At 33.4% G+C, this 12480-nt stretch overlaps 1 protein-coding gene across 1 annotated transcript in view; it reads left to right on the plus strand.

Annotated features, from left to right (window-relative positions):
* The window catches only part of LOC106875283 (calcium-independent phospholipase A2-gamma), a 29067-nt gene continuing 16587 nt past the window's right edge, over positions 1-12480 (plus strand). The window contains exons 1-2 of the mRNA XM_014923368.2: positions 1-467; positions 7878-8664. Of these exons, the coding sequence (XP_014778854.1) occupies positions 7897-8664 (768 nt within the window). The 5' untranslated portion in view covers positions 1-467; positions 7878-7896. The remainder of the gene's footprint in view (positions 468-7877; positions 8665-12480) is intronic.

Genomic DNA, 12480 nt, shown 5'->3' on the forward strand with positions numbered 1-12480 from the left:
CTGAAAAGTGAAATAAACAACCACTAACAACAAAAATAACTGCAGTAATAACTTTCATCTGAACACTCTTCACAACAAAATATAGTCGTTTCCTTTTATGTCTAATGACATTTCGCAAATAACTGCTGATCAATACTTCGGGTTTTAATTGTTAGAATACTATGTGATGACGAAATATTAAGGGAAGATCTCCTGATATATCTCCTGATATTGATGATAATAATAACATTGTCTAGCAGACTACCCAATGAGCAACGAGTTTAGTTAGAAACGTTTATTCATGACTTGGCTTGATGTCCGTTTTGACACACCTTCTGGAGTTGCTAACATACGCGCTTGCTTAATATTCGTGTCTAAATTTGGATTACCAACCACCAGAGTAAGGTAATCTTTTTTGCATACTTGCACCTCTGAACAGCTATTTTGCAACATGAGTGACCGTTGAGGAATATTTTAACTGAAAACAGGTAAGAATATTAAATTGATATTTCATTTATACTTTATTTTATATTTCATATTGGATTTTATCAATATTTATAAATGCTTGTTTAGAATTCTGTTAATTTAGTTCCATGTTCACACATCTCTGCTGGGAAATTTTTCAATATATTTTACATTATCACGTAATATCTGAGAACGACTGTTTGACCTACTAGAAATAGTGGCATAACTACAGGGTTTTACCCCCCAGACTTTGGGAGGTTATGACCTCCCAAAGTCTGGGGGGTAAAACCCTGTAGTTATGCCGAAATAGTAGCCGAATCTCTCAAATCATGTGCTGTCTTTGGAAAAAAAAAGGGGGCTATGTTATATTAATGCAGATAAACTATAACTTTAAGACGAGCAGGTCACAGTTGGAATGGTTTACTGAATCAAGTCTAAAAAAAAAAAGACATTTTTTTTACTCATCTGTGTTATTTAAAGTATTGGCTATGTGCCAATTCAAGGAATAATTATTATATAAAGTATTGCGTCTTATCATGTTTGTTTAGTATTACCAAAACGAATAGTTACGTAATATATCAGTAAAAGTACTAAATTCTCTTTCCAAACTCCCATTAGAATGTATAGCATATTGTACAAATAACGGTAGATTGAGATGGTTACATTTTATTCGTAATGTCTTCGTTATTCTGAAAGAGAGAGAAAGAGAAATTTTGTTTTTATTTTCAGACGGAACTAGCGTTAAAGGAATGTCTATAGCGGGAGGGATTAACATGTTATTGCCAAGATTATTGATATGGTCAGTCTAAATACTCGGTCTGTGGCAACGCAAAAATGCTAATACAAAAAAAAAAAAAAATAATAATAATAAATATATAAAAATAACAGCGACAAAATTTGTTTCAAACACGGTGGTAGAAATTATAAGATGTTCATAAATTTACCTTTAGTTTCTGTGAATCAACTAAAAATAACCAGAAGGTAAACAAATTTAAATGTCATTTAAAATCATTCACACATTACATATATACACTCAAACTATATGATGAGCCTAGAAACCTCTATCTGTCGTCCAATATGCTAAGAGCAGCCAAATTTCCATTAGATTTCGCCCATATGTTTTAATTAAGTAAAAGATGCATTCGATCAGTGGTTCTCAACCATTTTTTTTACCTATGGACCCTTTTGATTCCTATTTTACTCGGAGCGGGGTCCTTCATAGACATTTGATGTCTAAAAACTCCTATTGCAGAGGAAAGTGTTTGAATATTTTGCCTTTTGTAGAAGAATAATCGGTTTATTCCCCTACCCCCAAATTTAAACAGAAAAACCTTATATGGACCCCGGTTGAGAGCCACTACATTAGTTAGTGTAGTGCTACATATTCCTAAAACACGAGATGGTCAAAGATGGAATGACTTTGATCGTAAGTTGTAGAATTGTAGAAATGGCTTTGACTGTCGAGCGGTTAATAATATCTCATTCGGTACCTCATGAAGATTTTACTGTGGTTGACCACATAATACCAGTTAGAAATTGGTTTTATTCAGTCCAGTATATTCTCCTGCGGTCAACTGAGAAAAATCAATTTCTGTTAAAGACACGTCAGAATTTTTTTTTCTCTTTACTTGTTTTCATTTTCAAGTTTCATTGAATCTCTGATATAATTTCGAAGAAATACTGATGAGATCTGTGGATGAGTACAATCATTAGAACATCGGACAAAATTCTTTAGCCTTATTTGATTATTGGGATTTTCGCCCTGAATTCAAAATCCAGCTGAAGTCACGTTTTGCCTTTCAGCCTTCCTGAGACAATAAAATAAAATGCCAGTCAAATTTCGAGTCGATTTATATTCTTATAATGCACCCTAGATATGGATGAGATTATAACAACAAGGGGTAAAAAATAGTGGCTAAGTTGTAGTAAACTAATCCAGTTGAAATTAATTTATCATTTGAATCATCATTCTATAATTTAATAAAACTTATTAATTTCGTTAAATCGTGAATATTTCAGTTAAATCTAGTGTTATACATTGAAGTACTAAGTTTATAGGATGACTGCTTATATAATATATCTATATAGTATATAATATATAATAAATGACCAGTTATCTGCAAAACATTGTCATCAAATGTTTATTTTGGTCTTTAACTGAAAAACCACAATTGTTGAATTGTCAGTGGTTCTCAGACGGTACTCCATAGCATACTGATGCATTGCAAAAGGAATCCAGGCATGCTGAATATATATAAAATAAGTGTGGACATGGTTGTGTAGTTAAGAAGCTCACTTCTCAACCATGTGATTTCTTATTCAATCACACCGTGGGGCGTCTTGGGCAGGTATCTTCTATTGAGCCAACCAATGCCTTCTGAGTGAATTTAACCTTTAGCATTCAGATTATTCTGACAATTATATTCATATTCGTTCACATTGTTTTGAATTAATCATACTTTATCTTGTAGCTTCGAGAGTTGATTATTTATTTTTAGAATGACATTATAGGGTTGGTTTGAATATAAAACAGAATATTTGCATCTTGTAAGGCTAGTTGAAATGCTTAAGGGTTAATAGACAAAAACTATACAGATTCCAGTGTGTGTGTGTGTGTGTATTTGCATTCTGCACTTCGCTTTAAAAAGTTACAAATGGGGTTTGTTGACATTCACTGTCAACAAAACATTCACTAGTTCAATATTTTCAATAACGCATAGAATGAAAAATCCCTTACATGTAAAACAGGTAAGGGTTAGTGACTAGAAGGGAATTTAGCTGTGAAACAATTCCTCAGTAATCTGCATTCGTACAATCCAAGTCAACATAGAAAAATGGATGTAAAACAAATGAAAGTTATGGCTTTAGAAAATTTATATTTGAGTGTCTTGAAAAGCAGTTTTATTTGAAATTTCCATGCAAAGTGCACCAATAATTTTTATGGTTGATCTTCAGTGTGCCATAAAAAGTTCAAGAACCACTGTGTTCTGTGCAAGACACTACCCTTTTCTCTCATTCACTTCCTTAGCATGATGGCAAATATAAACAGAAAATTTGATAGCTGAGGTAAATGAAATTGACACAGAAAAAGAAATGAACTTATTTAGCAGAATGTCAGTCAAGTATTGATAATTACTTTCTTGTATGTTAAGCATTGATTCATCTCATGAGCTGGCCAACTTCTATAGATCACTAAATTGATAAAGTTTGATACAATTCTGATATGTTAGATGTTGATACAATTCTGATGGAGGGAAGAAATCAGATGTTTAGATAATCATACGTTTCCCCAGCATATTTAATGAGAAAAGCTTTGTAATAAAAAGGGTCATAAGAAATATAGGCATTTACAGTCAAATAGAATGCCCAAATCTACAACAAAATTGCTACAGTAGATTTGAGCTCAAGATGTTTTAACCTAGTTCAATACAGTATCTACTTCATTTTTCAGTTCTTGGAAAAGGCATTTCCATCACTTCTCTTCCTGTTCAAAAATATTGTGTCCCTGTAATAAATTAATTTGAATTAGTAAAATAGCAATATGATACTGATGCATTTTTTGTTCTTTTTTAAATTTGTTTTTGAAACATTTCACTTATATCTCTAATATTCTTGAGAGTGATGTAAAGACCACAACTTTGCATTTTTGTCTACTTAATATATAGGATATTACAAACATAAAAACCAATATTTCACACTTACATAATTAATCTTGTTGAATATAACATTGCAGGATTTTAACTTATTCTATATTTGAACTGCTGATTTGATGTTTAATCTAGAGTCTATTAAGGCACAAACAAGATTGAAAAGAAATCTACAAATGCTTGCAATTTTCCTAAGATAATGATAACAATGGTTGCAGATCTAATTGATGTTGTGAAACAAAGAATTGTCAGGATAAAACATTAGAGTTAATGACTATCAAACTTAGTGCATAAAAAAATCAGACATTTCATTCTTAATGACCTGATAATACATTTATATATGATTCATTTATAAATGAATTATTCTTTCTATTCCCAAGTAGACTGAAGATACTTTATCATTGTATATCTATGATAATGGGGGACCCTATAGAAAGACTACTTTAAGATGTGCTCAATAAATTTCATAAGGATTTCAGCACATTTAACATCCTTTCTTTTATTTTCATGGCTTAATCCTGAGGAGGAAGGGAGAAAGTTATCCTAAGAGTGGAAACCTGGTTTGAATGTTTGGACAGAATAGATTCTGCCAAAGTTGTTAGATGGTAGTGTTAAATTGATTGATGAATTATGTGGATCAACCAAAAACAGGATCAATCCCTCTGATATATTTGTACACAGTTTCTGTCTAACGAATATTTCTCACAAGGCTTTAGTTGACTCAAAGTTATGCTCTAGCTATTGTACTGTGAAATTGAATCCAAAACCAGTTGTGAAGCAAACTTCTCAATAACATAGCCAAACCTGAATTACCTAGGTTATCTCACTGATGTTGGAGTAGTTGCAGTAAAGCACTAGAAATTACTGTAAAGAAGGAATGGAAAATGTTCTAGGAGTTGTAGCCAGTATGATGCAGTATGATTGTGAAAGATGTACATATACTGGAGAGAAATGAATCAATGGAATTGTAATGTTAACCGATATGAAAAGTAGAGGATGTGGGCTGAGTGTTGTTGCTGAGTATCAATTAAATTATGCCAGTGAGATGACTATATAGCTCGAGTGCAACTATACTGAAGTATGGCTAACATATCTGAGGTAGAGCTATTATTGCTATACATGTAAGCATGATAAAGTGCATCAAAATCAGGCCTTTTGTTTGATTGGCAAAGACCCAATCAGTAAAACACAACAACTGCAAACTCAGAAATTTGTTTCTTTCTTTTGCCTCTTTTACTACAACTATGATGATCTTTGTTCCTCTGAACAAGCCATATGGATATCTCTTCAATATAAGCAAATCTAATACTTCTTATTTTCTTCTCTCGATACTCCTACTGTGTTTCCACATTGTAGGGATATCAGGAGCCTGCATTGAACAATTTACTTTATTTTTCCCCCAGAGATACAATTTGATGCTTCCTGCATGTTTTCCCTTCAAACTACCTATAGATATTCAAGCCAAACAACCTCATCAATTTTCACCATCAGAGGAGGATGAACAGCTGCTCATGATATTGCTAATTTTACTCTGATTAACTGGTAACAAAAAGAAATTACAACCAGAAAGACTGGATCAATGGCTTTGTAATAAACTGATTTTGATGTGTTAGGATTTCGTTGCTAAGCAAACATTTCTTTAATTTGTCTCATACTAATGAATCTATGGGTTCTGTTTGCATCTAATTTGTCTATACTTTTGATATATTTTTGATATATTCATTAAAATTATGTTGAACATTTAAACAGTTTCCTAGATGACCAATACATTACATTATTTCATTTTATTTCTCTTAGTTTTAAGTTCAAATCTTAGTGTGTTTAACTTTTTTTATCCCTCCAAAATTGTTGAAATACCAATAGTACCCTAAGATAAAAGGTAATAATAATAATATTCATGGATTCAATTAATTGTGAGCATCTTTTTTAATTGGCTTTCTGCTCATCAAATCTAATCAGCAAATCGGTATTAACAAAACTCAAAATTTAGTAAAAACTAGCAATGCATCCTGGCGTTGCCTGGATGTTAGGACTTACAGCCACATTGTATTATTTGTTCCTTTCTTATGGGCAGAATCAGCATTGGTGATATATAGTGAACTGGATTACTGGCTTAATGGAAGTTTTTGTTGGTTTAAAAGTGAAGTGGGAGGGTACAGATTGCTTGGGTTTGCATTAAAGTGCCTTCTATTCTTCAGAGGGCTCTCAAACCATGTATTGTTTCATTGTATTAAAGGGGGTTAATATGAGTTTGCCCAGAAATCACATTTTCAAAATTTTAATTTTCCCCTGTCCCCTCTGCAATTTCTAAATTTGTAACTTTTTACAAATTTTTTTTATCCACTAGATTATGAATCTGGGAAATATATATCGTTTTTTAAAGTTTGATTTTTCTTAAAGAAACACTCAGTAACCCTTCCCCCACCTTGCCCACCCATCATTTAACTGCTTTCAAAAAGCTAAAATCTCCTAATGTTTCACTTTCTTCTGATATTTTGCACATGCGCAAAATTGTACTGCAATAGCAGACGTAAAAAATACCAGATCACCATCAGAAAACCTGATATGCTAGAAACAACAGGTAAACAACATTATTTCTGTAGAAACTTTCCTGCTTTCCAAAAAGCTAAAAGTTAAACATTGGGAGTTTGTAGCTTTTTGAAAGGGGTGAGGTGATGGGTGGATGTTTGGGAAAGAGATTTTAGTGTTTCTTTAAGAAAAAAGGAAGTAAGAAAATTCTTAAGTATTTGTACTCTCTGTTTTTTCTCTGTGGATTACCAAGAAATTTGGAAAAAAGTAAAAAGTGAAGAAACCTAATCTCCTGTATCGAAAACATGGGAATCAGAAGAAATTTAGGGAAAAAATAAGCGGGGTGCATAAATGTCACCTCAGACATGCTAGAAATAAGAGGTAAAGGACAGGGTTCTGGGGAAAACTTCCTTTTAAGTTTATATTGAAGAATCAGGTTTTTAAATACGCTCATCACAAACACAAACTACAGAATAGAAAAAGGTAATTTCAATTGGATTTGATCTGTAATTTTGTGCATATACACAGCAAAAAAATAACATAATTCGTACACAAATTTTACCTAGAGTGTGTGTGTGCCAGCCAGAGAAAGTTATTTTATAGCATTTCATTTGAAGCAGCAAAGTTGTCAACTTGATCATATGAGATCATATGATTGTTCGTTAAGTTCTGTAGAAAATTTTTATTTCTTTATCCTTTGAAGAGAGGAGAAAGTGAGAGCACATAGTGAAAGAGAGGAGAAAGTGAAAGATGTATGTACATGTATATGAAATGGATGTGAGTGAAGGAGTGTGTTGTCATGTATGTATTTTCTTGCATGTATGTGTAAGTGGCATTCATTTAATGTTGCAGAAATCATTTCTATGGTCACAGATTCTTCAGATGAAGTGGGACAGAGATGTGGAATTTTTTCTATCTCTGCACCTGAAGGAGTGCATGTGCTATATATACCTTCATTTAAGGCTGTTGGCTGTCATGCAAGTGTAGTGTCTTGAGATAATATATGTATATGTAATATGTGTAATACTTCTGTATAATATGTATTTACCTAATCCATGCTAACATGGAAAAAAAATATGTAAATGAACAAATAACATATGTAATGTATATTCTAGTATTTCTTTTATATGCATTCAGATTTAATTTTTGTAGAAAGACATTATATACTCAAAGATTACCTTAGAATAATTGTATTTTCTAAGTTGATATTCATAAAAAGAATGCTTATTTTATGGAAACTGTTTTCCTTTTTTTCAGATATTGGAATGAAGAAAAAATGTCTAGTATCCGAAGTGTTCCAAATTGTATTGTTCTGAAACAAAAACAGTTTATTTTCTACATGCCAAAAAGTTGGCCTGCATCTACTATTCGTATAGAGCCTGATCAAAAATGTACTACAATTCATTTTAGAACAGTCACAAAGGATGTGACCTCAAAAAAGAAACGTGACTTTTTATATTCTGTTAAAGATCAACTGAAAAATTTAGTAAAAAGGACAAATAATTTTGGTAATGTTGCTACTCTGCGCGAAACTGACATTAATCAGATGATCAAAAATTATTATAAATTTGTTGAAGCTTACTTGGAAAACTTGAAACATGCTAAGGATACTAAGCACCCACCTTCCAAAAATTCATATACAAGCATTCAAAAAACTAAAGATTTGTCTACTTTTGAAGAGATGATGAAGGAGACTCATGAAAGTGTAGCTTCTTTTTATGAATCCAAGAAAAATGTTCGTAGTCAAGTTTCTGCAAAATCTATCAGCACAGCTTCAGAGGATTTAAACAAAAATGAACCAAACCTCAATAAATTGGTATCCTGGGTGACTGTGAAGAAAGATTTAGATGAAGAGAAAACAGATGTGAAAAAAAAGCCTGTGATACGGAAAGATTTTATTTCACGGACAGCTGTTGAAAATAGGTCTCGTGCTTTAGTCAACAATCTGAAATTAGCTCAGTCAATTTCATCTAAAATAACTCGGATAGATGATTTAAACAAACACCTCATGATATACCCTGCGTCTCGGTCTATTGCAAAAAAGGTAAATTTAAATTACTGTGTTTTTGATGGCCTATAAGGTGCACATCTTATGTCAGAAAATTAGCCATCTTTTATAAATCTAAGGTCAGAGTTGGGTTTTTGGTAAGTGATAGTGCAAGATAGGGCCTGTCAAAACTGAAATACATTTTATAAACCCATGCAACTTATTAGCCATCAAATATTGTGGGTTTTCTTTTTTTTAACTTAAAATGAAAAAAAATAATGTTAGTGCTGATGAAAGAATATATTTTTATAAGTTTAGGTAAAATTAGACAGGATAACTTGGTGCATCAAGGCAGTTTAAGAAACATTGAAGATATGAGAGTTTTATTATAATTTTCACCAAAAAATATTGAATGAAAGTTTTTTTTTTTAAATTGTTTGATTAGAAAAAAAATTTTAATTGCTAACTAATTTCTGACAAAATATATTTTAATTATTTGTTATGCAAATTAGATAATCATGGATCAATGTTTATAGTGATTTTGTATAACAGTTTGCTTGAGCTAGCCAATGGCCCAGAGATTGATGATTTGACTCTTAGGACTAACTTTTTAATACGGTATTATATCTGGATATTAAATGTGTCTGTAAGTGTAGCATGAACCTACAGACAAGTTAAAACTATCAGCTGACTAGCTACAACCATCCTATCTTTTATTTTTGGCTATGCTATTTAAAAACAAATTAGAACTTATTTAACCCTTTAGCATTCAGATTACTCTGTCAAATTTAATGCTTATTTATTCAGTGTTTTGAATTAATCATGCATTATCTCATAGCTTTGAGATTTTAATGATGTGATTGTTTATTTTTACAATGACATTGTTGGGTTGGTGTAAGAGGACAGATCTGGCCAGTTTTCAAATAGTAACAGGTAGAATATTTGAGCTGGTTATGGCTAGTTTAAGTATGAAAGGGTTAAACTAGCCATATCAAGTCAAAATAGTCTATCTGTTTTATGTTCAAACTGGCCAGTTCCAGACCTTTAAACTTATCCTACAATGTCAATGTAAAAATAATCAATCACACCAAAATATATAATCTACAATATAGTTCAGACAATGTGAATCAATATGTATTACAATTGATAGAATAATCTGAATGCTAAAGCAAATTTATTGGTAGTTACCTTGAGCATTTTGGGTGACATCATAGAAACTCATAAACTGGTTTATTAAAATTTATTTGATTGATGGTTTTCAAATAGAATGTTGCCAGATTTTCCACAAACACAATCATCATCATCATTGGTGATGGTGATGGTAATGATCATTATCGTTATTTAACATTCACTTTTCCATGCTGGCATGGATCAGATGGAATTAGTTGAGGTGGATTTTCTACAGCAGGATGCTCTTCCTGTTGACAGCTCTCACCAGTTTCAGAGCAAGTCATTATTTTCCCACAGTCAAATTTTCTCCATGGAAAACAGGAAATAAATGATATTGCTTGCATGATAGAGATGCTTGTTTAGAACCATCACGTGATATCAACATAAGGACATACGTGCGCACGCACACACACACACACACACACACACACACACACACACACACACATGCATGCACATACGCATATATATGACAAGTTGCTTTGAGTTTCTGTCTGCCAAATCCACTTACAAGGCTCTGGACATTCCAAGGCTGTAGTAGTAGACACTTGTCTATGCTGTGTAGTGGAGCTGAACTCAAAACTACATGGTTAGGAAGCAAGTTTCTTAACTACACAACCATGCTTGTACATTAAAGGTAAAATTAAAATCTATCTCTGCTACAAATAAAGTATGAAAAATTTTTCTAAATTCTTTAGATATGAATTAGTTCTGTTATGATTTTGTTTCATAGTATTTATGCAACAAAATAATTGTTTGAATCCATATTTTGTTGTAATATTCAAATATTTCATTGAAAATATATTTTTTAGCATTTAGTATTATTTTTTAAAAACATCCTCATATTTATGGCTGTGTGGCAAGAAGTTTGCTTTGTAATCACATGGTTTCAGATTCAGTCCCACTGCATGGCACCTTGGGCAAGTGTTTTCTATTATAGCTCCAGGCTGACCAAAGCCTTGTGAGTGGATTTGATAGACGGAAGCTGAAAGAAGTCCATTGTATTTGTGTATATAAATATATGTACATGTGTGTGTGTGTGTGTGCCTTGTATCTCCTTGCCTTGACATTTGTATGATAGTTCTAAAATGATTATTACTGTCATACAAGCAGTGTCATTCATTTCCTGCAAGAATATGTCTCACCATGAGGAAATAATACCTTGCTTAGAAACAGTTATGGGTGGGTGATGAGCTGTTGAAAATCTGCATCAGTAAACTCCAAGAAAACATGGAAAAATGGACATTAAAATGATTATGAATACTTAGTTTTAATCAGCATAGTAGAATATTTGTGAACTGTTACTTTGAGACACCTGCTCTCTACATACTGTGGTATGAAGAGGAATTCATTACAGACTGTTGAAATAACAAATGTACTTTTGGTGCACATCTCTTTTACCATTCCTTGCTGCCTACCATAAATTGCACTTCATACATTCGTCTTGTACTGTTATTAGTTATATTATGTGCTCAATTACATATTGCCCTTGCCAAAGAATCTTTGACTTCAATATCACTCTTTACTCTCTTTTACTCTTTTACTTGTTTCAGCCATGCTGGAGCACCGCCTTTAGTCAAGCAAATCGACCCCAGGACTTATTCTTTGTAAGCCTAGTACTTATTCTATCGGTCTCTTTTGCCGAACCGCTAAGTTACGGGGACGTAAACACACCAGCATCGGTTGTCAAGCGATGTTGTGGGGACAAACACACATATTTATACATATATACGACGGGCTTCTTTCAGTTTCCGTCTACCAAATCCACTCACAAGGCTTTGGTCGGCCCGAGGCTATAGTAGAAGACACTTGCCCAAGGTGCCACGCAGTGGGACTGAACCTGGAACCATGTGGTTGGTAAGCAAGCTACTTACCACACAGCCACTCCTGCGCCTGTTGATGTTAATGTTGTTATTGTCAGTACATTCAGTACAAGTGCAACATCGATTTTCTGGAGCCGGTTCCAGAACCTTTCTTGATTACTGATTTTTCCAAACGAAAGTAGTTACTTTAAATATTACAAATATTAAATTATTTATATGATTAATTAAAATACAGGTACCTGTACATTGGTATAAATGATACAAGCTGGACTGTGCAAAGGACTGTGAAACAGGGCTGCTCAGTAAACTAGCCTGTCAGCTACAGGAATTTGAAGATCCCACTTGTAAATTAATGTGGATTATAAGAGGTTCTAGACCATCAGTGTCTAGAAAGCTTTCTAGACAGTGATGGTCTAGAACCTCTTATAATACACACACACACACACACACACGCACACAAAAGTGGATGTATACAGTGTGTCAAAACAGGTGTTGGTAATAACAAGAACAAAAGAGTTGGCACTCCGTCGCTTACGACGTCCAGGGTTCCAGTCGATCCAATCAACGGAACAGCCAGCTCGTGAAATTAACATGCAAGTGGCTGAGCACTCCACAGACACGTGTACCCTTAACGTAGTTCTCGGGGATATTCAGCGTGACACAGTGTGACAAGGCTGACCCTTTGAATTACAGGCACAACAGAAACAGGAAGTAAGAGTGAGAGAAAGTTGTAGTGGAAGAGTACAGCAGGGTTCGCCACCATCCTCTGCCGGAGCCTTGTGGAGCTTTAGGTGTTTTCGCTCAATAAACACTCACAACACCCAGTCTGGGAATCGAAACCGCGATCCTATGACCGTGAGTCCGCTGCCCTAACCACTGG

Source organism: Octopus bimaculoides, chromosome 1 (assembly GCF_001194135.2).
Source record: "Octopus bimaculoides isolate UCB-OBI-ISO-001 chromosome 1, ASM119413v2, whole genome shotgun sequence".
In the NCBI taxonomy this organism is placed as follows: Eukaryota; Metazoa; Mollusca; class Cephalopoda; order Octopoda; family Octopodidae; genus Octopus; species Octopus bimaculoides.